At 54.1% G+C, this 25914-nt stretch overlaps 1 protein-coding gene across 7 annotated transcripts in view; it reads right to left on the bottom strand.

The window, feature by feature from the left end:
- Disc1 (DISC1 scaffold protein) overlaps positions 1-25914 on the bottom strand; it is a 202810-nt gene that overhangs the window by 95593 nt on the left and 81303 nt on the right. For 6 of the 7 annotated variants that reach the window (XR_007346494.1, XR_007346496.1, XR_007346495.1 and 3 more), the window contains exon 9: positions 15361-15549. The exons of the other annotated variant lie outside the window; for it this stretch is intronic. Coding sequence is in view for 2 of the 6 variants with exons in the window: in XM_048800368.1 (XP_048656325.1) it covers positions 15361-15549 (189 nt within the window). In the remaining 4 variants the exon portion in view is untranslated. The remainder of the gene's footprint in view (positions 1-15360; positions 15550-25914) is intronic. 7 annotated transcript variants of the gene reach the window in all.

The raw sequence follows: 25914 nt of genomic DNA, 5'->3' as shown, positions 1-25914 counted from the left end.
CCTCTCCTCTCCTCTTCTCCTCTCCTCCTCCTCTCCTCCTCCCCTCCTCCTCCCCTTCTTCCCCTCCTCCTCCTCTCCTCCTCTCCTCTCCTCTCCTCCTTCTCCTCTCCTCTCCTCCTCTCTCCTCCTCCTCCCCTCCTCTCCTCCTCCTCCCTCCTCTCCTCCTCCTCCCCTCCTCCCCTTCCCTTCCCTCCTCTTCCACCCTCCCCCTCCCCACCACCTCCTCTCCCCTTCTCTCTCTCCCTCCCTCCCTCCCACCCCATGGAGAACTCCATGAACATTCCTGGACAGCAGCACATTGCAATGCATTCCTGCGGGGTCAGTAGCTCTGCAGTTTCTTTTCTCTCCTGTCACCAGCCATGCAATTATCTCAGAATGTTCCTTGTCAGGGTCAAACAGAGGCTCTAGCTTGTGCCTCCCAAGCCCGTGCACCCAAAGGCACTGAGAGAAAGGCATGGTTTGCTGGGATTGCAAACAACCAAGCCCAGCACGTGGGGGCTTCAGAGGGAAGGTCAGGGCCTCTCCTGAGCCTCCCCTGAGGGCCTCGCCAGCACCACCCCAGCTCCCCTTCCTGCCTCCTTCTGTTCCCTGACTAGGTGACCGCAAAGCCACTGGGGATGGGATAAGCTCAGCCATGGGGAAGGTCCCCTGTTTCTCCAAGCAGCTGCCCCAGCTCCTAGGTCTGTCCCTCCCTTGTGTGCCACTCTGAGCACAGGACATGATCGATTTAGCCCAGCTGACCAGGTTGTCAGCAAACTGCCTGTGTCCTGTCCAGGTGGGGCCTGGCCCCAGAGCATGCAGGCCTCCACACACAGCGTTGCACAGGGAAGCTACTCAGGAGAGAGGCATCGAGCAGGCAGCAGCGACCTGCCGGGCACTGCCGGGCTCCTTGGCACTGTGGCACCCTAAGATGTGGAGCTGCCCCTGCTTCCTAAGCTTTGCTCGAGCAGGTCACACCTGTGAAGTCGGGGCCCAGACTGCAGGGAATGAGACCCAGTCTTCCTCCTGAGAAGGCCACAGCCCACGAGAGTCCCGCAGGAGAACCCTGAGAAGAGGAAGCCAGGGCCTGGCGAGGACTGTGCACATAAGAAGGACTCTGAGGGGACTTGGGGTAATGACAAGCCACACAGCCAAGCACAGAGCAGGGGGCCACGTACTTTGTCCTTGGCCTAAAATCCTGAACCTAGAAAAAACTTGAAGGGTCATTTGACAAGCAGAGAGGTATAAGGAAAGCACACACGTGCATGCACCATGTACACACCCACATGTGTGCACCTACATGTGTGGGCACATGTTACACAGGCACACACATGAGCAGACACCCATGCACACACTCACACATATATTACACACTCACGCACATGTGCATGCACACACACTTACATATGTGCATGTGTGTCCATGTATACATATGTGTGCGTGCACATGTGTGCATACAGATACACAGATGCACATGTATCTACATAGTTGTGTGCTGTGCAAGTATGCACACGAATATATGCACATGTACAGGTGGGTGTACATGTGTGTGCACTCTCACGTGTATGTAAGCATGTATGTGCATGTGTACTGGTATGTGTGTACATGCATGTGCATAATCATGCCTGTGCATACGACATGTACATGTGCATGAACTCATGCGTACACACATTACAGGTATACATACACTACATGCATGCAATTGCAGAGAGTATATGCACATGCATAGACTCATATACAGTTGTACACATACATATGCGTGTGTGTACATATACAGATGTGAATGCACATGTATGCACACATGAAGCAATGTGTACACTGAGACACAGAAATATCACACACATACACACACCTACATACATGCTCATACACACATGCATACACTCACAGATACACAAGACACATACAAGTACACAAAATAGAAATACACATACTTGCATACACACTCATACACACATGTATGTATAATGTATACCCACATATGCTAAGACACACACACACCACAGACACACACCTGCATACACATATGTGCACATGCACACACACATTCACACTCACACTCACATGCATGCTCACTCACATACACACTGTCAGAAGCTGCTGTGGGCTCCTGGTGACCGACGTGGGCTGGGGGTCTGCTGGCTCATCTCTATGAGCATCCGTTTCCTCCTCAGTGCAATGAGGACTCTGCTCCCACCGTGCAGATTACTGTGAATGCAGAAGCAACGTGGGACAAAGCCTGGCAGGGAGTGTCATGGGGACATCACTGCTCAGTAGTGCACAATCACACTTGCCATTTTTTAGACCAGTGGGCATTTGAACCCAGGTCTTTTGGCAACCAGTAGGCCCACAAGTTCCCCTCTGTTCCTGCCGCCAGAGCGTCCTGCACACAGTCCAGAGCCTGACTATGCAGAGGAGCAAGGACCTGGACAGCCACTAGGAAGGAGCTCTGGAATCAGAATCAGCCCGCTGGCCCCCCAGAGGTTCTTGCTGAGGTGCAGAAGCCCCATCCAGGGATCTGAGAAGCTCTGCCCAGTCGGACTCCGCTCTCTCCTTCCTCGTCTCCCTCGGCGAACATTCACAGTCAGCCCACGACGTACAAGGCACCAACACCATCCCAGCTGATGTCAGAGTCCACGCTGCCTGATCCCAAACACAGGGCCTGGCAAGGACAGGAAGGAAGGCACAAGTGCCGCCTCCAAGCCACCCATGTGCCAAAAAGTCATGGAGTGGCAAAATGCTCTATGTCACCAACAGGCCACCAGGGGGTCAGATAGCTCTGCTGCACTCTCCACCCAGGGGCAGGACCTTAGGTAGCGGCCTCCCCACAAGGGTTCCCACCTGAAAACAAGGGTCTGGACTTGGGAGCTCTCAGGTGCTGCTGGAAGTGTCTCCCTAACCCGCCTGCTTGCCGTCTTCCTCTCAGACCGGTTTGGCACTGTCTGCCGAGGACACTTTGGTGCTGGCAATGCATTGGGAAGAGGTGACAGAGGAGCATAAGTCAGCGATCAGGGCCATGCCAAGGACAAGGACAGAAGGGAGCACTGACAGCTGTGTGGCTCCCAGCTGCAGGGGCGTGGGGCAGGGGGCTGGGGCAGGATGAGACCTGGGCCGGCGGCTGAGGTGATCTCTAATTCTGCCGATTCCCAGGAGGACCCTGGGTTCCCAGAGCCAGAAATGGGTCCCTATGCGGCTCCTCAGGCTGCTGCCTGTTGAATTCTCCATCGCTGTCCTTGGCAGAGTTTCTAAATTCCCACATGCCCTGTTTTTCCACCTTAAAACACTTCCAAGAATGGAGGTGTCACGTGGACTTAACCAGAACGTGCAGCCTCAGGGACCGTGCCTCCCGGAGCTGCACCAGTCTCCTTGTGGAAGCAGGAGAGCCCAGGCGTGTCCTGTCCCCTCTGAGAAGGCCACCACAGCCCATGCAGGTGCACTCTGGGTCTGAGCAGAAGCAAGAGCAGAGTGTGGAGGCAACGGAGGATGGACAGAAGGCCAGGGTTCAAGTCTTGGGTGGGCGCCAGGTGGAGCCACCGTGTCCCCCCACAGCCTCCTGGCCTCCTGGAACCTCCTTCCCTCGGTGACCAAGCTCTTCACGCTGGGCCCTGTTGAGTGTTCCGCCTCTGCCCAGCAGGGACCTGGTGTCCGTCCAGGTTCCCATGGCCCTTCAGGGTTCCCACACTGGCCTAAGCGGTCGGCGTCCTTCAGGTCTCTGATGAGGCTGTGTCCTCGTGGCTGTGTCCTCTGCTGCCCCACGGCTCAAACCTGCTCACCCCGCAGTGACATGAATGGGTGGTGGAAGCCAGGTCCTTGGAGGTCAAATAGCCCCCTCATCATGTCTCTCTCAGGGGGGCACGGCCAGGTCTGGCCACACAGCTCCAGGCATGTCACCAGAGGTCAGCTCTCCCCTCAAGGACTCAGTCTCCTGGTTCAGGTGGGAGAACATTTGCACCCTAAGATCTCACAAGGAAACATTCAAATGGCAGTGCAACTTACCTGGCGAGGGGTGGGCAAATGGGTGACCTGGGGTGAGGGTCTGTGGATGAGGGGTGCTTGAGATGCCTTCCACCTCAAGCTCTGCCTGGTTCTCAGGCTCAGCCTCCACAGAAACAGGGTTCTGCCCAGGCAGAGCTTGGCTCTTGAGCCCAGGCTGTGCCCCCCACAAATGCTGGGGAGGATCGGCAGCTTCCAACACCGGCACAGAGGCTGGGACAGACCTTCAACAAGTCACCATGAAGAGGGCAAGAAGAATGAGACGTCTCTGCCTTGCTGTCCTCTCCACTCAATATTCCACCCTAGGTTCCTCCGGCCCATCCTGAGGCTGGGAAGTGGGTTTGTCCACAGCCCCACTCAGCCGCAGAGCTGCTGCGACTCGACCTGAGCCATTCTAAGGTGACTCAGAGTGAGCTGAGCCACTCCTGAGCAAGGTGTTCCCTGGGGACCCCATGAAGCCCTCTAGGAGATAGCCACCACTGGACAAGAGGCGAATGGGGCTGGCGGGAGCTGGGGGGCTTCATCACTGATGATAACGTTTGCAACACTCTCTAGAAGGTCAGGTTGGCCCCAGCAGGATGCTCAGAACAGGGACTGGTCAGCTCCCTGGCTGGGGCATGGCCTGGACCCAGGCCAGGGGCCATGGCAAAGGCCTATTCTGTGGCTCTTGGGGTGGAACAAAATGCTGCAGAGATGCAAGGCCCAGGGGAGATCATTGTGGCTCACGCCTGACACCACCTTCTGGAAGGGGGCCGGCAGGGCAGACCTTGGGGAGCCTCTGGGAGGAGGCTGGCAGGGCGGACCTCAGGGAGCCTTGCCTCGACTATGGGGACAGCCATAGATGAGCTCACAGCAGAAACTGCCATGGTGTCAGCCTCAGGGCCTGAGCAGGCAACGCCCTGACTCACCAGCATGAATTTCAGCACCTTTGAGCATTTTACTTATCCACGCCCAGGAGAACCCACGGTGGTCATGGGCTTAATACATGGAGGATTCTTGGATCCAGTGCCACAACCCGCATCCAGGATGATCCCTAACAAAGGCCTCACACCCTCACCCCCACCATCCCTAGCGGTCCCTGTGGCCCCGGTGGGTGTCAAGCGCTCCCATAGCGAGTGGCCTCTCCAGACCAGCTTGTTCCACAGGCATATTCGCCTGAGACAAACCCGCGGGCACCTCAGCAGTTGCTCCTTCTTGGGTCTGAGCCACCCCACTGCGAGGACACACGGTCCGCTACTCGACGTTCAGTCCACCTGTCCCCAGTGTTGGCAGTCGAACTCGCGCTGCTGCAAGCACTGGTTGTACCTCCTGCAGGCATGACCTCTGACCTCTACAGAAGTGGGATCGCCAGGTCACATGACTAGTGCCATGGTTAACCTGAGAGGGAGCTGCCCAGGGTTTCCCAGGCGGCCCTGCCCTGGACACCCACCAGCACCCATGGAAAACTCCCCACTGCACGCTCCCGCCAGCACTTCTCCTGGCTGTACTTCTCATCTTAGCCACAACAGTGGGTGATGTTTTTTCTTTTTCAAGCGAAACATTTACAAACGTAAGATCACATCTAATCGTCTACTTTATGAAGTAAGACTGCTCAGGAACCTGGACATCACACAAGTCAAGTTTCCTTAATGGCTAGACACCAGCTTTGGGGAAGCCTGAGAACCCCTGTGTGGACAAAAGGCCTGTCGGGTCCAGCCCCTCTCACTAGTGCAGCCTCAGGTCCCGTCTCCCACTCGGCCAGTCCTGCCAGAGGGATAACCACATGAGCGATGGCCACTGGGGCCCTGGTGTGAGCTGAGCACCAAGCCTTGTCTACTACAGACATCCTTCATCTCCCCAGCTCACAGCCGGTGAGGCAGACACTGTCCACACAGCCGCCCCTTCTTCATCTGTGGACCCCAGAGGATGCCTGGAACCGTGTTAATACTAAATCCCACATACTCTGCATTCTTCTCACATGTGCACTTGATAAAGTTTAATGTGTAAACCAGGCACAGTAAGAGATTAACCACAATGATCCTAAAACAGAACAACTACAGCATACGGTACGATAGACGGAGTTAGGTGAACACCACCTCTGGCTCTCCTTCAAATACCATACTGTACCTGACCTTCTCAGGACAGTGTGGTATACAGTGCCAAGTGAGATGGAGTGGGTGGGTGAGGCAGGCACTGGACGCCACGAAGGACACTAGGTAAGTGTCCAGTTGATCCAATAACTGGGGCCACTTCTGCATGACCAATGGGAGGGTAGCATACACAGTGAGGATACACTGGACGGGGGCGTGATTCACACCCCAGGCAGGTCGGGCAGAACAGCAGGAGATTTCATCAAGCTACTGAAGAAGAACAGCACGCTAATTAAAACACACGAATTGCTTCCCTCTGGGATTCCATTTAGCATGTTCAGACTACAGTTGACTGTGGGTAACTAAAACTAGAAAGTGAAACCTCAGGCAAGGGGGAGACACAGCCAGGGACCCCCATGAGAAACAGGGCCTCAGGATAAGGGAAGAGACCTCTCGGGGGATTACAACAGCACAGCCAGGCTCAGTCGGACGGGATGACAGTCGGCCCAGCACATCAGGAGGCAAAACAGGAGGCAGAGCAGAAGCTCAGGGCAGCACAGGACTTCAAACATAAGCCTGCCCCACAACGCACCGTCTCAGAGGTCTGCGGGGGCAAATCAGCGAGTGGAAAAAGGGCCCGAGCCACGCTTACACACAGCTCCTGGCACAACTAGACATCTGTCCCTGTCGGCACCAAGCAGACCCTGGGACGTGACACGGGCTGACAGCAGGGACCCATGACCTTCACAGCTGAGGGGCAAGCACGGGAGGGACAGGACGGGCCACCTCTGTGGAGGCCACAGCTGCTTCCTTCTCATGCACACTGGGGCACAGCTCCTCTCCTCCACTGGGTAGGCAGTGAGACTGACTCTCCCTTCCCCTCCCCCGTCACTATCAGGGAGCAAGAACCATTTCTACCACTGAAAATTAGTGATGGTTCATTCTCCTGGAAATACCCAGGGAGCTCCGCCCTGCAAATCTGGACACAAGCCGTTCCAGGCACGAGTACAACACACCTTACTTCGTGCTCTAATGCGAACGGTCAATTTCTCAAGTGAGGCAGAAAAAAACATAGATCAGAAACACACCAGTGTCTTCACGTCAAATTCCTCCACCCTATGTTTAGTGACCTCATGGTGTCCTGCTTCATGGAAGAGGAAGGTCTCAAGCCAGGCAGTCAAAGAGAGAGCCGGTGATTTGTTTCAGGGTTCCGTGCCCAGATGTCACTGGAGGCCAAATAGCAGGCATTAAGGCTTGGATATGAGGGATGCCCCCAGAAGGTCACATTGTGTGAGACAAGGCAAGAAGGTTCAGAGGTGAAATTATGAGAGGCGGAACCCTAATTTCAGATTAATCCACTGATGGATTAACTGGGTGAAGGCTGCAGGCAGTAGGTGTGGCTGGAGGAGGTGTCACTGGGGTGTGCCTGCAGGGTTTATACATTGTCCCTAGTGAGCAGAGTTCTCTGCCTCCTGGTGCAAGGTCCTGAGCAGCTTTCCTCCTCCACGCCCTTCCACCATGATGTTCTGCCTCATCTTGGGCCCAGAGCCATGGAGCTGGATGACCGTGGACTGAACCTCTGAAACCTGACCCAAAATAGACATCTCCTGCTCTACGTTGTTCTTGTCAGGCCTTTTGGTCACAACAATGAGAAGCTGCCTAAAGCAGCAGCATTTCAGGTTTGGTGATTAGGTGCAAAGAGCCACACTTTGGGACAGAAAGTCTCGCATTGCCCCTGTATTTGCACAAAGTGCCCTAATACGTTTCCCAGGGACAGCCATGGCTGGTTCATACATCTAATGGAGACCAGCAAGACAAGATGACCTTCCTAATTATCGTGATGAGAAGCACAATTGCAAGTGACTTTAAAACACATGGTGAACTTCATTATGCTAAAATATAATAGCTTCTGCTTTGGGGCTCATGATGAATATTAATGTGGGGACTCCAGAGGGAAATTGTGCTCTAAATTTCATATTGTATAAAACCCTTTCAATACCAAAGAGAGCATTTATTTATAGTCATCAGGCTTCTTCATAGATGCTATTAAATATTCCATTAAACATGGCAAAACGGAATGAGTAATTACAGAACACTGAGGGAGGGATAATGATCACCTTTCCCACGTCAGCCCAAATGCCAGGCAGAGTGGGAGCACCAAGGCCCACCAAGCAGGACAGGGAGGGTGCAGAGGGCCGGGTCCTGCCCCAGCTCAGGTGGGGGGGCCGTGGGTGGGCATGGTCCACTGCTCCATCAGAGCAGGGGATGCAGTTGAGAGCAGAGGTCCAGGGCCTGGAAATGCACATGTGGGGTGGGCGTTGGCGGCTGGGATGCGGGCATTCCAAAGGTGGAGGGGAGAGTGAGAAGCCAGGGGAGAGGGGCTGGCATGGAGGGAGAGTCTGGTGCCCTGCAACAGGAGGGCAGGAAGGAACCTTCTGGAGCACAGTGGGTCCTGAAGTGTCCTGTGACTTGTGAGGACAGATCCTTGGAGGAGGGGGCTCAGACTTAATGCCAACACTGCTGGTCTCCCTGGCAAACCCTTTCCCGTGCCTGAAGAGAAGAGGTGACGTGCTGTCTGGCACCCCTCCTAGACGGGGACGGCCTTCATCTTCTTTTCCCAGTACCTCCTCCTTCACACTGCAGCTTCTGGGGCCACGGGAAGGGCGGCAGACGCTCTCCAAGGTCCACTGGATGACAGCAGGCTTTGGGAGGAAGGAGTTCCTGTGGTGGGGTTTCCCTGGATCTGAGTAAGGAAATGGGAACAAAGGGGCGGGGGAGGCCAGAGACAGAGAAGGGCTGAGCAGGAGCCACATCCTGAAGGGACACGTGGCTCCTTTCCTCCACCGCTGCTGGATGGTGGGGGAAGTGCACATGGAGACCCTCCCGGGCTGATCAGGAGGACCCATGGCAGCAGCTGCCTGCACGGTACGTTCGCCCTTGAGGCCAGGCCCACACAGGAGCCTGTCCGCGTGGTATAAGTCTCCTCTGCCCTCCGCACTAGGAAGGTCAGAGTTCATTCTGAGTGGTGGCCTCCGTGAGCCAGCTCCAGCTACGGGGATGCGAGTGTGTGGCAACCGCCTCAACACAGACGTGGACTTACGGCCCTGCCCTGCCGCCGCTCAGTCTCTGGGAAGGGTGGGGTGCAGCAAAGGACAAGCTGACATTGTCCAAATTCTAGCGCATCTGTCCCCTCCCCCAGCGTGACGGACACACAAGGACCCAGGTCAAACACTGGGCCAGCACAGAGCCAAAGTGAAGGGCTCAGTTACCTGCCCAAGCAAGACAGCCCCCCACGGCCATGACAAGTGCACCTGTCCTCGTTGGGGAAGGAGAACACGATATCTGGGATACATGGGATGTAAAGCAGCCATGGGAAACAGGAAGAGAGAGATGTTCAAACAGGATAAAATAGCCAAAAATCTTAACATCGCTTTGGCAAGTAAAATTTGGGTGCAGTTAAATTCAAAGGCAGAGCACGTGGTCATTTGTTGATGACTTAGAAAGACTTCAGAAACAACAGTGCCAGGAGGAACATGAAAGAAGCAGTGACACCACCACCCGGTGACACTGGAGGAGAGTGGGTCGGACGGAGGCCACTCCGAGCCAGATCAACAGCACAGGAGCAGATGGGCCCGGAGGCCCACGTGGACTCCACAGGGCTGCATGTGCAAGCATAAGAACACCCAGAGGTCACCAGCAACCGACGGTCACCACACACAAAGGTTGTCCCCCGGGGGTGCAGTGCATGGGGGCTTCAGAGAAGAGGAAGTGGGAGTGGAAGGTCAGGGGCTGTGCAGGAAGCTGACTTTGTTGTGTCAAAGAAGGAATCGAGGTTCCTACAGAGCTCGTCATTGAAACACTGACAGCTCCCAGGTCGCCGAATTTAGCTGGCCCCAGGGAAATTAGCCTGCCAGGCCTCGGAGAGTCAGGTTCAGTTAAAATGATTCAGGGCCTCACTCCCCAAAGCCTGCATCACACAATGTCCTGCACAGCTCACCATCAAGAAGCCTGGAAGATCACAATCTCGTTCCCTATGTAGCATCCCCCCACACCCGGTGATTTACAGGACAGCACATGGGTCTTCCTTGGTCGGCAGGGCTCCTCACTCCCTCCCCAGGAGCCGAGGAGGTGCCAGTCCTCCGGGCAACGCCTTCCTGACAGGAGCACAGGGCAAGGCTGAGCCGCATTTGGGGCAGGGGCAGAACTGTTGGCAAATACGCAGAAAGTGTTCCAAGAATTACAAATTCGTGTCCAATTAAATGATCATAGTTCAACATCTTTCTGAATTATGGTTTCCAGGTTCCCTTAGTGACCATTCAAAAGTAAAGAATTTGGGTTTTAGTATGAAGTAAGTGATCACCATAAAAGTGAGCATCCTGTCACTTAATTGATGCAGAAGAGGCTTGTGTTCAGGTCTGGAATAAAAGAAGGCGCTGGAAAGTTTCAAAAATGAAGAAACCTGCCTCTCTGTTCAGGGTGCTTGACCTGGTCCACAGGGCACTCAGGGTGGGCTTTTCACACCATCAGGAGCCTGTGGCGTGATATTCAAGTTTCCCAGAGGGGCTGAGAAATGGCTAAGACTCAGGTCAGGAGTCGGCCATAAAAAGCCCAGAACAGTTTCATGAGGAAACTTTGGATGCAGAGAGTCAGCCCTTGGCCCTGGTCCTGGCCCTGTGTTGCCACCACTACCTGGGCGTCTAGACCACATTAGTGTCCAGAAATGAAATGACCTAGTTCTGGGGGCTTTGCAACCAAAAGAAAGGGGTCAGCACTTATAACTAAAAAGGAAGTGACGGCATGCAGGGAATCCCTCCTTCCTGTCCAAGAACACACTGAGTCCACCTTGGCTCGTCCACACACCGTGAAGCTCAGGAGCTCAGCCAGACACAGGGCATCAGGGAGGAAATCGCAGAGTGTCCTGTTCTCGTTCTTAGGGCAGTGCTGGGCTGAGCCCAGGGCCTTGGCCAGGTGAGCTCTCCACCACAGGCCATGCCCCGGCACAAGCACTCCTATTTAACGCTCCAAAACTCTACATAGAAGACAAGGCAAATAATGAGATTAGGTTCTGCCTCCAGGTGGTTCTAACAACCATGTATTTCTCATCATACTGATATGAAAACAGAAGCATCTCACTGAGGTGCTCAGGCACCTGGGGGGCAGCCATCCGGGGCCACATGCTGCTGGGGGTGGCAGGCAGGTTGGGGTTCAGTGGCAGGGAAGTGACAGAAATGAAAAGTGCCTTGTGTGTGCTACAGTCAGTCTGCGAGGACTTTGCACAATGCTCTCAAGCAGTCTTTAAGAATGTTGTGCTTCCCATTCCCCAAAACTGCCACACGGGGTCACTTTTGTGGCAGATGGTACTTCAACCGCAGTTTTTGCTCCTGCTCCTAGGATGCTCCTCATCATGTCATAGTCTCACACCAAATAATTAACACTTGTCATTAGCACTGTCTTCTGTTTCCTTTGAACACAATTTTTTATATGATTTTATTATTTTTTATCTCTGTTAGATGAACCTTTCTGGTTCACCATTCGTTCCCACTCTTATCAAAAAAGAAGGAGACACAGATTTCCTTCTCTTGTTTAATTCATCTTGACAGTTTTTGCTAAACATACCTGACAAATGCATGTGGATCTGTGCGTCTCGGGATCCCTACACCAAAAGCCCTGTCTTCACAGGGTGAGGGAGTTTCTGCAGAAAGCTGCCTCAGTGGACTTCAGTGTCCCCCACCCAGGGCACCACTCCCTTTCATTAGCCAGCCTCCAAGTAAGAGCAGGGTCTTGCCACGTGGGCAGCTGGCTCTCAGCCGGAGCCGAGTGCCACCCTCAGCACCCTCATCTGCTCTCCCTGAGGGGCAAACAAGCCAAGGTGGACAAAGTCATTCCCAGGAACATGAAGCCCTGCAGCTGACCCGCTCCCTGGGCATCTCTGACCCACCTGAAGGGCTCACTGGGCCACGGACCCAGCCAGGCTCTGAGCTTGTCTTAGTGCCAAGCAGCCGGCAGCAACTGGGAGACGTCAAAGGTGCCCTGTTTAGAATTCCAGCCCTGATCATTCTGTGGTTGAACCTCTCCCCAGACACCGGCTTGCTTTATAACTGAGTTACACACAAAATCAGCATCATTAATAAAGGATAATACAGGTCACCAAGTTACACACAGGAGATGGGAAAACACGCACGTAAATCGCAAGCTGGTCTTCTTTTCTGGAAAGCAGACATAGCCCACTAAAGAAGTTACCAATTGTTTTTAACCCCACTTTCCCTTAAAACAAAAAAAACTGCTGAAATCCGTACTAGCGAGAGGGTCTCAGGTAACCTCCGTAGGTGTCTGAGTGGAGGAGCTGGCTTTTCCTCCTGTCTCTTCCCACCTCACCCTGCTCAGGACTCTGCGCTGCTCTCCCAGCCCAAGAAAGACGCAGCACTCAGGCTGGCTTCCTCCCACGTCCTTGCAGGACCCAGTCACCACAGTGACAAAGCCCTCGAGCAGGGATGCCTGCCCCTTGCTTCTCCAGGGACTTCCTGTTGTCATCCTGTGCTGTCTGCAGACGCCCTGACCTGAACCTCCAACTCAACAACTTGTCACCTCCCATGGGATATTTCGAAGCCACCACTGGGAATCGAATGAGAAGCCAAAGCCTGGAGGTCCATCTGCGTGATCCAAATCCAAGGGATGGAGCTTAGTCTAGCCAACGACACTGGACCCTGGCCTATAGCCCCCCAAGTGCTCGTTGGCCTTGAGCGTGTGGTGTGAGACACCAGAGACTGGCTGGCCCCGGATGTGACGGCAAATCCTCCCTGACAGGGCCACTGGGTAAGGGTGCTTCCCACAACCCTTGCCTCTGACTGTCACCACAGGCCTTGGCTGTGGCAGTGGCAGAGGAGTGTGCAGATGTCTCAAAGGGAGCCAACAGGGCTGAGCTCTCCTCTCTTGGCTCCTTCAGGTTGGACCTGGACACACATGTGGCTGGCTCAGCGCCGTGGACTGAATGCCACCTGCAGGGGCCTGGGGAGCAAGACGGATGAGTCTGGGCCCCTCACGCTCTGGGCTGCTCCTCCCTGTGTGCACTGCCCCTTCCCAAGGGCCACTTCTACAACCATGCTGAAGTCACACTCAGGACCACAACGCAGTGCTCGTTCCTGAACATTAGACTTCAATATGTCGAAGGCCAGGGGGAGTCCATCACTTAGCAGGTACTGTGTTTTTGCTGGGCTTGCACCTAACCCTGAACACAGAGCATCCCGCACTGTCAACACCCAGCACCCAAAAGCGGCTGGACAGACTCGGCCTAGTTAATTACACTCCCTTTTATTATGCAGCTTGACGGACTCGGGAGTTTATACCTTACTTATCTGTCCCTCGCACGCTTGCAGTCTGGGTTAACTAATCTGAGTCACCGGAGCCAAAGCTCCTCATACTGGGTAAGAATCAGCTTGGCCTGTGGATACATCTGGGACCAGGGGAGCTGACGCAGCAAGATCCAAGCGTGAGACGCAGAGCTGCTCCCCACCCGTACGTACGGCGCCACCGACAATCCAGCACCCGCGGCGGCCACCGGCTCCTTCCACCTGTGCATGTTTTATTCATCACTGTGAAAATCCTTGGTGAAGTGACAAGGACGGGATTCAAAAAACGCTGCGCAGCCCTTTTTAGAAAGGATCTTAATAGCCTTCCAGAGCTCCGCCATTCACATGGAAACACTGCTGCACTCTATTTGCCCAAATATGTTCACAGCCTCTGTACTCCTAGAGCTAATCTCTGCCCCCTCGTGCATGCTGATGTCACGAGAAATCGCGTAGCTTTTATAGTTTGTACACTTAGAAATCCAACAGCAAAAATAAGTACATGATGCTCATCCCTCATGCCCAGTCGGCCAGGCTGGAACGTCTCAGGAGAGCACGTTGCCCCTGATCAGTACTGAAGTTACCTAGGCTCAAGTGTACAGTCTCCCATTACATAGTTGGAAAAAAAAAAAGGCTTGATCTTTAAAAGTGAGAAGAAACTCAGAGAAGCCCTGAGTTGCTGAGCCAGCTTGTAGTGCTGGTTACCAAGTGACCCAGTACCACCAAGCACACTCTGACCCGGGAACACTGTAGTAACCACAGCCCCTGCAAGCTGATGGACCCACACAGCAAAGTTGATGCACCCTAAAATGGCACACCTAGTTCCTGCTAGCTGATGCTACATTCCTTTTTTTGGCTTTTAGACACTAATTTTCATGTACATCAGCTGGGCACGGTGGTGTACACCTGTCATCCCAGCAACTAGGGAGGCTGAGGCAGGAGGATCATGAATTCAAAGACAGTCTCAGCAAAACTGAGGCACTAAGCATCTCAGTGAGACCCTGTCTCTAAATAAAATACAAAACAGGGCTGGGGGTGTGACTCAGTGGTCGAGTGCCCCTGGTATCAAAAAAAAAAAAAAAAAAATCACGTACATCAATTTGTGGGATATTTTCAGAGATCCTCATTTCAGATCCGACTCCTAAAATCCCACTTCCTTCTTATTTCTCTTCAGGTAAGCATACTTTGTAAAATGTGGCTGCTTATTCACATCTATTTATTCCATCAGAATGGTGAAGGACATTTATGAGGGACCCTGCTGTGCTGTCTCGTCCTCTGCCCTCCACGCGCACACGCCCAGGATTTTTGCACACAACTCCACGGCACTGACCCCCCATGAGCCAAACATTCTCATCACCAGTGAAGAAGCAAGTTCTAGCATCTATTACCTTTTAAATCTGATTTGCTTCTGATGATTTCATTCAGCATTTTGGAAGGAAACTCGTGAGAAATCCTTCACTTTCTTTAGAAGTAAATGTTTGCTGTCTCTGCTTGGACAGAACCAGGATCCTTGGAGACCCCGAGGCTGGGCCCTCAGGTGGCCTCCACTCTGGACCACCAGCACAGGAAGGACACAGCAGCACCTGGGCTCTGCTCCTAGCAGACCCGGGCAGAGGCAGTACCTGTGTGGATGACCTTCCCCAGGAGAAGCCCTGAGAGGCACCTGCTCTCCCTAGCCAGGCTGCAGTGCAGATGGGAAGACTGAGCCTGGGCACAGAGGGAGAGGACTGCCCCAAGGAGGGGCTACAGGCCTGCCCCCAAGGAGGGCTGCTCTGCACAGTCAGGAGCCCTGGGCAGATGCAGGCGGAGGACAGGGTGTCACCCCTGAGTGGCACCACCCTGTTTGCTGAAGCTTCTGACAGAAAATGGAAGCTGTGTGGCCCATGGCACCCCCTCATCAAGGTCCCAGAAGCACAGATGGTCCTGCCTGGCCACCTGCCAGGAGATATGGAGCTGGACATCCCCCCGCCACTCACCGTAGGCCGCAGTCTGGCAGGCCAGCTCCCGGCACAGCCTGTCCTGGTCCTCACGAAGGTGTCCCAGCTTCCCGGTGCTTCTGGAACTCAGCCCCAGCAGCTTGCCCAGGAGCGCCTCCAGCTCCTCACGCTCACTGCCCAGGGAGCGGATCTCCTCAGCCAGGTCCTTGGCCGTGCAGAAATGGCCTCCTATAGCACAGGGCGGGAGAGGAGAAAGGAGGCGGAGGCAGCTCAGCTGACAGGCCCCGTGCAGCAGAGGCTGCTCAGCAGCAGCACTGAATGGACCAGAGACCCCAACCCAAGGACCCTGCCTTAATTAAGCCTCCCTTCTTGTCAGGAAATGTTTACGAGGAATGTCAAGGTTGGTAGGGTGTCTGCAGAGGGCTCAGGGAACTGAAATGCTAGGTTTGTCGACATAAGCTATGGCAGAGTCCGTCCCAAGCTCTCCTAAGAGTGGACAGAGAGCAACTGTTGCATTCCCACCCACCATCAGGTAACCATCCACCCCACTGAGGATACGTCCAAGACAATCTCCAAACTCAGGGCCCAGAGACCCTGGCACCGGCCCCTCCGGGCACTGCAGCCTCAGTAAACCTGCTTCCTGAACGTGCCCAGGCCAGCCTCACCCACCCTACCTTTAGTTCAGCATTGCTGTGCCAGAACTGAAGAGGCCCCTGCTTCACTGAAAATGCCCTCTGCACCCCCCAATTCTTGAGTCTGTTCCAGGAGTCCCCTCAGATATTCCTGGCCTGTGAAAATGATGACACGAGAATGTCCCTGTGGGACCCAGGAAAGCCACAGGCACTGCTCCCAGTGTCCAGGAGGTGTGGCACCTCCCTCAGGATGGGGAGGGATGGAGCCCTGGAGTCGGACTGGACCTAATTAACACCCCAGTCATGTTCCTCAAGCTGTGTGATGAGCAGGGAGGAAATCAGCATGCCCAGGACAAACTTTCCATAAACCATTATTGGAATAACACCTGAATCATGGGTTGCTACAGAAATAAACAAGAAATTCTATGAATCTAAGAGAAACCCCGACACACGGAATATAGCTAGGTTGCAGGGTGCAAAGTCAACATGCAAAAATCAGTAGTGCATGGTGTGTCGTGCCAGAACACCATAGGAAACCATTTTGCTGTGGGATTAACACGCACCAAGGAAAAGGAAATATCCAGCCAAAGATCAGTGACCTTGTGAATTTTCTTGGTTGCCTACATGCATTTAATCATTAAAATTATTTATAAGACATTAAAAAATTATCTACATATCAACAATAAACTATTGGGAGATAATTTTTTTTAAAACACAATTTATAAGATATTTTAAGATGAGAAACACTTAGGGAGAAATTTAAAGAAATATGTGGAAGAGCGCTCTTTTTTAATACGTACTGAGAGAAAGTAAAGATTTAAATAATTAGAAAGACAAACCACAAACACACATTGGAAAACTTCATGTTACTGAGGTTTCAGCTTCTCCAGATTGATTCACTGATTTAATACAATTCCAATCAAAATTTCATGAGGTTCTTTGGCAGAAATTTATGAGCTTATTCTATCACATGAAAGAAAATGCAAAGGCTTAGAAAACTGGGGTGATCCTCAAAAAGTCCATCTTGGTTTTGAGACTCATGCTGTGGTCACCACACACCACGACAGTCCAGCTTCAGCAGAGGTGGGCAAACACATCCACGGAGAGGAACAGAAGACCCGGAAGTGGACACAAACTCAGAGAGTCGACTGCTTTTCAATCTAAGTACAAATCCAACCCAATGAACAAAAGGCAGTATTTTCAACAAACAGAACAGCTAGTTATCTCCATGAGAAAAGGGCCGCCTCCCTCCACACTTCAAACCACACACCAAACAGCACAGAAACGGCCACAGGTCTAACGGTGGTTAACATGAAAGCTTCCAAGGGAAACAGGGAGACCCCCTCCCTGGCTTTGGAGCAAGCATATCAGAGAACCCTGAAGACACGAACTACAAAGGAAAATGGGAACTTCGTCAAAGGTAGAAACTGTGCTCCTCAAGAGACCCGTAGGAAAACAGGAGGAAACGGCCCAGAGCAGGAAAGAGGCTCACCACACGCATCCCTGACAAGGGGCTTGAACGTGCCACACGGCCACCCAGACACAAATAGCACCACTGGAAACGGGAGGAGAACTGAGGCAGACGAACGCCAAGGAGCAAAGGCCAGAGGCACTTGTCACAATGCTGCTGCCACTCCTGGTGGCCCCAGGCACCTGCGGCTCCTGGTAGGTTCCAGGACCACTGAGCTCTGACTGTGCAAGTGGGTGTCCAGGATCAGGAAAGCAGGTGCATTTAAGTGTTGAAGTGTCAACAACCCAGCAGAAAATCCTACGGCAGCTTCCTCCAGCAGCACAGAGGACAGGCTGCACGCTTGTGGGGGACAGGACCCTCGACAACTGCAGCCCAGAGCTGCTGAAGAAGTCTCCAAGTGTGACGACCAGCCTTCTCCAGGCACCCCAATCCATACACTCTCCTTTCCAAAGAATGGCCAGGGGGAGAGGGGCAGGTACACATCCCCAGCCCTATTTTGTATTTTATTTAGAGACAGGGTCTCACTGAGTTGCTTAGTGTCTCGCTTTTGCTGAGGCTGGCTTTGAACCCACGATCTTCCTGCCTCAGCCTCCAGTCACTGGGATCCAATGTGCCCCGCTGGCCCATGCCCAGCTGGCCTGTGGTTTCCTGAAAGCCTAAATGTATCTAAGAGTTACTTCCATGAGCATAAATGAAACATTGAATCATTGTTTCATTGACAGCAATTTTTTTTCTCTGTGGTATATGAAAGACTGGCACTTCTCGATGAAATACATATTGTTGCCTCTATAGCTAAGAAAGCCGAATTCTAGAGAATTCCATATCTTTCTGAGGTCACATAGCAAAAAACAACAGGGCAGTTTTCAAACTCAAACAACCCCAGAGCCCTCCTCTTAAATGACACCTGTGGCTGTTCGCCTCTTTGTCATTGACCAACCAGTACCTCCAAACTAATATAAATATCGAAAGTGTCCCAAAAGGTCTCCTACCTTGGGGGCATTCTGAACACCCTGCACAAGCCACTCTGACCTGGAATCGTGGTTTCTGATCCCAAGATGGGGTGGACACGGCTTGACTGCTTTTCTGTCACTGTATTAGTTGATGTGGCAAATACAAAAGAGAGCAAGGGGCTGCCCCTGCCCTCCAGGAGGTGACCGTGAAATAAAGGGTCAAGATGGACTGTAAAGGGCAGGCAAACAAGCCCCAGGAGAGTCAGAGAAGACAGACCACTCCAGAGGGCGGCTGAGGCAGGTTCCACGAGGACGGAATTTGAGATCGCCAGAAGAAGAGACGGGAGCCCCAGGAGATAGCCAGGGTGGGTGGAAGGAGACGGGTGACCAAGGAGGACCAAACCGTGGTACCCACCTGCCTGGGGAAACCAAGAGTGACACTGCAGGGGAGCAGACAGGGCCTCTCGAGTTTTAAACACAGACACGCAAACTCTCCCTCCGGCAGGTGCTTGCCAGCCTGCACACAACCAAGCTGGCCATGGAGCAGAACCCCCAAGGCCCACAGAGAGCCTCAGGGACCCCAGGCTCAGGGGCTTGCAGGAGGATAACCAGAGGTGTGGCTGATGGCCCCTACACAGTGTGGCGCCTTCCCCTGCCCCTCAGGCTGGGCGAAGGAAGCCCCAACCTCTCTCTGGGCCACTTTTTAAGTAAAAGGTTCATGAGGGCCGGGGTTGGGGCTCAGTGGTAGAGCTTTTGCCTCGCCCATGTGAGGCCCTGGGTCTGACCTCCAGCACCACATAGAAATGAGCAAATAAAAATAATGACATTGTGTCCATCTACTACTAAAAGAAATATTTTTTAAAAGTTCATGAAAAGTGAGGTGGAACAAACTGTGACCCCAGAGACACCATGCAGGACCGCAAAGGTTCCGTCTCCTCGGGCAAACAGCTCAAAGGAATGAGGCTTCTGAGAAGAAACCAACAAAGATGCCGTACACAGAGCAAGTGCCCACGCAGGTTTGCTGGGGACATCCTCCAGCCCCCCACAGCCCACCAGAGCTCCAGAGCCAGGGTCCTTAATAAAACTCGGGAGAGATCACTTATCAACCTGACCTCCCCTGAGCCCAGGGCATAGGGCAGAGGACCTGCTTGGTGAGAAAAGGGGACATTCTGTGTGTGCAGAGTGAATTCCCATGGCAACATCACAACTTGAGCCACAGTAAAAGGCCACACTGTCCCCAGATGACCTTCTATAAGCACTGGGACCTCTGAGCTAAGCCCAAGACGCAAACCTTGCTGGGTGCAGCTGTCCCCAACTGCCGAGTTGGCTAAGCCTGTGGCAAGACCTCAGAAATCAGAGCTGGCCCTGAAGGAAGCCATCAGTGACCTGGGACCCCAGGCTGCACAAGTATGTGGGTGGAACTGCACCCTGGCCACTGGCCACAGGCCACATGCCTCCTCGGTGAGGACGCTGTAAATGGCAGCTGCCTGAAGCTTCGTTCTGCACATCGTGCGGCTGAGGCCATGGCAGTCTCACTCAGCCTGGTCTTCCTGGCTCTGCACACCTCCACGCTCCCGGCCCAGCATTCACCCCACAGTGTGTGGGGGGGTCATTGCACACCTCTTCCTTCCCCAAGGTCTCCATCTAAAACCCCAATTTACGGTTTGCTGTGCTCCCTCACTTCATATGATGGTCTCATTTGACCTCTCCAGCAATCCAGGAAGGGAGCCTCTTGACAATTGGCCTGAATTTCCACTTGAAGAAACTCAGACCCAGAGAATGACCTTGTCAAGGTCTCAGAGATTTAGATTCCATGAGTGCACAGAGCAGTGCTGATCATGAATTTGGCTCTTCTGGTTTCATAGCAATAAATGACCTGGTCAGAAACATTGGCCCCATCATCCGTGAAGGGAGGACACACAGGGCCATGCACCTGTGCCCACACTGTCTTCCCCTGACCAGGCCCAGGCCTTGCTCTATCCTTCACCTGGGTGCCTCCCACATGACCCTACCTGTGCCCACAGACATGTCAGTGTGCAATAATCCTCCTAAAACTCTCCACTGTTACCTACCCCCATTTCAGCTGTACTTATTTACTAGGCAAAAAAACACAGTCAGTGCTGAAAATAACCCTAAAATGAGAAAGAGGGCCCGTGTCTTTTGTCCTGCGTGACCCCAGATCTCTTGGGGAATGGCAGGCTCCAGTCCACAGGGGATCCTGGTCTGTTTTCTGCTTCTATAACAGAAACCACAGAATGTAATCTAGAAGCAACGAGGTTCCTTTGACTCATAGCTCTAGAGGCTGGAAAGTCCCAACACACAGTCCACGTCTGGTGAGGGCCTCTGAGCTACACCCCAACATGGCAGAGGGCAAGGAGCAGTCACCAGAGACACAGGGAGTCATGGACAGACTCACCCTTTTACCAGAATCCGGGCTGGCAATCGCGTGCCTGCTGTGCCATGCTGGTATTAATCCATTCGCCAAGGTGACGCGTCCACAGCCTAATCACCTCTGAAGGGCCCACCTCTCAATCCTGCTCCTGGGGGTTAAGCCCCCAGCACATTCAGACCGCAGCACCAGGCCAGGGAAGACCTCAGCCTCGTGGCTCGGCCTCCAGTGTCGAGGCCCAGGCAGCCTGCAGGAGCTGGGCTCATTGAGCAGGGCCAACTGAGGCTCTGAACAAGCCCCTGCTGATGGCTCCCCACCCACCTGGGCCTGCAGGCTCCTTCCACTGGCATTTGCCACTTCCTGTCTGTTTTGTTTCTTCCAGTCACCTGATTTCTAGAGAGAGCCGGAGAATTTCCAGTGAGCAGCACCCAGTGCCAGCGTGCCTGAAACATCTGAAGTGACCCGGGGGACACAAAGCTGGACACAGGAGTTTTCACAGAACACGAGCTGCTTCTAAAAGTGGGGCAGTGCGGTGCCTGCTAGAGATGGAACATAGCAAGGACCAGGGCCAGGTGTCTCTCAAAGCAGGACTTGCCCCAAGCCTGCAGCAGTGGCCCAGGAAACCGGCCAGGAACAGCCTGCTCGAGGCACACGTGGGAGAGTTGGACACCTTCACTATCGACTGTGGACTTCAACCATTTTTATCTAGAAAGTCTAGTTCATTTCTAGAATGTTCCTACTTCCCCGCAAATCCTAAAAGATTTCAGGCTGCTACTTAGACGACACATTTGTCTTCAACAAGTGCATTTTAGGTGTAGAGAGTTTTCATTCTATGAAGGAAAGGTGAGATTGGATACAGCCATCCTATAAAAATAACATGGGGTCTGAAGGACCAGGAACATCCACGTACCCTACTTAAAGATAAATGATCTGGACTCTTGGTTCCTTGAAAACGGGTGCAGGGAGCAGGTGAGAAGACAGCATGCCACAACCTGAGGTGGCCCAGAGACACCCAGTCTAATGGGCAGAGAGACACTGACACCCGCCACTCAACCTTCAGTTCTCATAACAAATGCCCACATCACGTCATCCTAGGAAAGGCTCACAGTCCCACACAGATTGGAGGTTCAGTCCTTGATGGATCCGTCTTTGTGGCTTTGGGACCTGTGACAAGGCAGAGCTTCAGAGTGGCAGTGTTTGGCAAAACCACTCACTGATGGCCGGGGTATGAGGGCCCACCTCCCAACAGTGCCACACTGGGCAGGGACCCTTCTGATGCATGGCCCCGGGGACACTCCAGGTCCAGGCCACAGCACACGGGGAGGTTCATTCATCAGACCCCTGGTGTGGGCCACCAACTGTCCCTGAGGATCTAAGGCCATCAGAACTGCCTAGTGACAGTGGAAGGGTAACACACATAGCAGGTGCTACCTTGGCCTTAGAACCCCAAGCCCAAGTGGCTCAAGCCAGTGGCTGGTGACCAAGAGTTAGAGGCCTTCCTCTGCCAACAGCCAGGCCCTCACCCCGTCCTGCTTTCCTGATACTTCCCTTAGCCTGGCCATTTGGGGCTTTCCCTCGACATTGAAGTGACCCACACCCCATGTCCTCATATACAGTGCTGGTTTGTCCCCACCCTGCCCCCCCAGGCCCTTCATCTGGCCTATGTCACCCAGGATGGGGGACCGCCCGCCTGCTTGGTTGCTCCCTCCCTGTCCAGGACCTGTAAGTAAACATCTCTGAACTGCAGCTTCCAGGGGAAGCGCCAGGGTTCCCCGGACAAGGGTTTCCCTGGAAGCTGGGGAGAAGTCCAGGTCAGGTGCTAGGAGTGAGAGTCAGACAGGAGACACAGGAGAGCTGTGTGGGCGACCCTGCGGGGTCACAGGTGGGACAAGTGGACATGAGGCTGTCCCCCAGGTGACAGAAGCATCCTGTGAAGGCCACACTGTGAAAGTCCCAGCCGGCTGCCCCTCGGTTCCCAGCAGGGCAGGGCTGCAGCTCCGTCGCTGCACCCCAGTTTAGCTGGGCTCTTGGCCCAGTGAGGCAAATAGAGTAAGGAAGGCTGTGGGCCTCAGGCACCCCTCTGGGAAGGGGAAGGTGAGGGAGCAGGGGGGTTCCATCACAGCAGCTCCCAGGGGACTCCCAGCTCAGGACAGCAGCAGGACCACTCTAGGCAGGTGGCGAGACATGAAGGGGACAGCCCAGCTTCCTCTGGCTGCTCAAGGTCCCGGGAAGCCTTAAAACCACCTGGAAATATGTTCTCATCCAGGGGCTCTGGCGGAGGAGCTGGAGCTGGAGCTGGGCTCTGGGCATCAGCGCTGTGAATTTCCCTGTCTGTGGTCAGAGAGAGAGAGGCTCATCTGGAGGTGAAATGAACCCAAAGCTCCTCTCCAAAGCACAGGTGGTGAACTCAAAGCCCTTCTGTTGGGGATGGAAAGAAGAAAGAAGTGAGATGGGCACTCCTCACTGCCACATGGCCGGGGTCCCAGTAAGCCGGCAGGAACCACAGGCTGCCCCCCTGGCCCCGGGACCCATGCAGGGAGTGTTCGCACAGCTTTCTCACCACGTGAGACTGGCCTTCATCTTCAGCCAAAACAGTAGGGGCCTGTTGATTCAGCCTCAAGGTGTCCAGGACCAGCTGATAACAGAGGTAAGAGGCCTGCAGCACCCACGGAGGCTGTGATCTGGGTGGTGGCTGCAGAGGGCATCCAGCACCTGGACGTGTGGACATCAGTGGACATGGCCACCTGACAGGATGGGGCAGATGAGAAGAGCCAGGGCTGAAGCCCAGCTGGGCCAGGGCAGGGGGTAGGAACCCTAACCAGGCCCCACGGGTGCAGGCTGCACAGATGCCACACATCCCAGGAACCAGCCACCAAAATGCGAGTGTGTGTTTGTCTTGGCAAATACCCTGTGTTTCCTGTCCCCGGGTGCCAGCAGCAGGCAAAGTCAGAGGAAGGACAGCAGTGTGACTCAGTGGAGGGCCACATCAGCCACAGCCACGGGCCGGGCCTCAGAACCATTCTGGACTCATGGACTAGTACACTGCCTCACTTAACCCTTACCCTAACCTCCCTGGTAGGCATGAGCATTATTAGCCCCGTTTTACAGATGAGGACACAAGGCTCAACGAGGTCAAATGACTTGCCCACGCAGGTAGCACTAAAACTGACCTGAGCACAGGACTCTGCCCCCAGGACTCTAGGCTTCTATCTGCTACGCTGCCCAAACTGCCCAAGACCCAGGAAGCCTGTCTGGACAGGCAGCTTCCCATGCTCAGCCAGTGTAAACAGCACTCAGGGTGCTGTCCAACCAGGACAGCGGAACACCAACCCCCTCCTGGGTGCTTCGCACCAAACCATTCTTTGTGGAATGACTTGAGAGTCGAGGCTGAAGTAGAGAATGGAAAGAAAAGAGATGGCCCAGGTGCAGCTGAGTCAAGGCACATGGGCCCCCGGAGGTCTAGGTCCTCAGGATGCTTAGAAGCCATGGGAGCCATGGCCAAGAAAAGTCTGATGATCACCAGGCAGCTCCACGCATAGGGAATGAACTCCAGAGCACAGTGGCTTGCAGAGGCCAGTGTGCTCCACTACATGCCCAGTGGCCTCCAAGGGTTGAAAGACTCCCGATGCTTTTGCCCTTCAGGGCAGCTCAGAGCCCTGTCCCTCCTGGCCCTGCCTAGCTCAACCAGCTTTCTCCATGGCCCTGACCCTGTGCCCAAGTCCATCCAGACTCCTCCGCCTCTTCGTGGCCCAGCTGCACTCCCCACGGGCAGCCCAGCCACAACAAGCACTGCCCAGGTGGCCAAACCCAGGACAGGACATCACACTGGAGGGTGTCCCGCCTGCTCCTACAGTATCCAGAACCAGGCTGGCACTTAGTAAGCGCTCAGCGACATCCTCAGGTAAATAAAGCACTGAGGCTCTTTCCTCCAACTGAAAACCTCTCTGTCCACATCTTTGGCTCTCAAAGTCCTGCTGGTGCAGTAGCACCGTGGCACTTTGAACACAGCACCAGAGTTCTGTGGCCACATCCCATGCAGAGTGGCCATCTGCCCCCTCCCCTCAGGGGCCCAGGACTATCTGATGAACTGAACACAACAGGAGTGGCAGCAAGATGGATTTCCACGTGTCACCAAATTCCTTAATATTCCTCCCTTAGGTGGAGCCTGTCTTCCTACTCCTGAGTACAGGCTGAACTTGGTGGCTTGCTTCAAGTCACTAAAGCAGAAGTGACAGTTTGACGGGGGGGGCGAACAAGTCCTCAAAGAGCCCTTTGGCTTCTGTCTTTTTTGATTCCTCTCTGATGGGTTGCTGTGTGGAGATCCACTGCCGTGCTTGAGGGGACCAGCCAAGGGCAAGGCACTGAGGCCCCATCAGCAGCCACAGGTGACCTTGGAAGCAGTTCTCAGAACAGCCACGCCTCAGAAAGGCTGCACCCAGACCAGTTCTCCATGGCTCCCTCACACGCCCTGAGCCAGCTGAGCTGCTCTAAGGGCTGTGAAGAGACATAGCTCCTCGTTTTGTGCTGTGCAGTTTAGGAGTAATTTATCACACCTTGAAAGAGAAGCAGGGCAGCTTTTTAGACCAAGCTTTAAGAAATAAGCAATGCCTGCTGCCTGTGCCTTGGGATGCTCCCTCCTGGCACCAGCAGCCAGGGTGTAAGGAAGCCAAGCCGGCCATGGTGGGACCGGTAGCGCGCAGCCCACCAACCCACGTGCCTGCACAGCCTTGGAAGTGGTGTCGCCAGCCCCAGGTCAGAGCCTCAGCTTCCCCAGGGCAAGCCCAGCCCAAGTCACCAATACACAGGTTACATAAATGACTGTGACATGTTAAGTCCCTAGACCCTGGGGTGGTGCGTTATGTGGCAACAGATACAGAAGACACTGGGCATCTGGCTGCAGGTGCCACCATAACAAAACCCCAAGCTCGAGACACTGGCCTTGGTGCCAGGCAATACTTGGGAGCGTAACAGGGCCCAGTGACACAGGAGGCCCTTGGTTTGGACAGAGCTCCTGCACGAGGCCCAAGAGATCAGCCAAAATGGGGTGGCTTGCACTGAAGGCCACCACATCACACCGCAACTACCCTGACCATCCGAGAAGTCGGGAGAGGGAACGGCCAAATCCCCAGACGACTCAGTCCTAGCCGGCAC

The sequence above is a fragment of the Marmota marmota genome, unplaced genomic scaffold, assembly GCF_001458135.2.
Source record: "Marmota marmota marmota unplaced genomic scaffold, marMar, whole genome shotgun sequence".
Lineage (NCBI taxonomy): Eukaryota > Metazoa > Chordata > Mammalia > Rodentia > Sciuridae > Marmota > Marmota marmota.
This window is presented reverse-complemented; position numbering and strand designations above follow the sequence as displayed.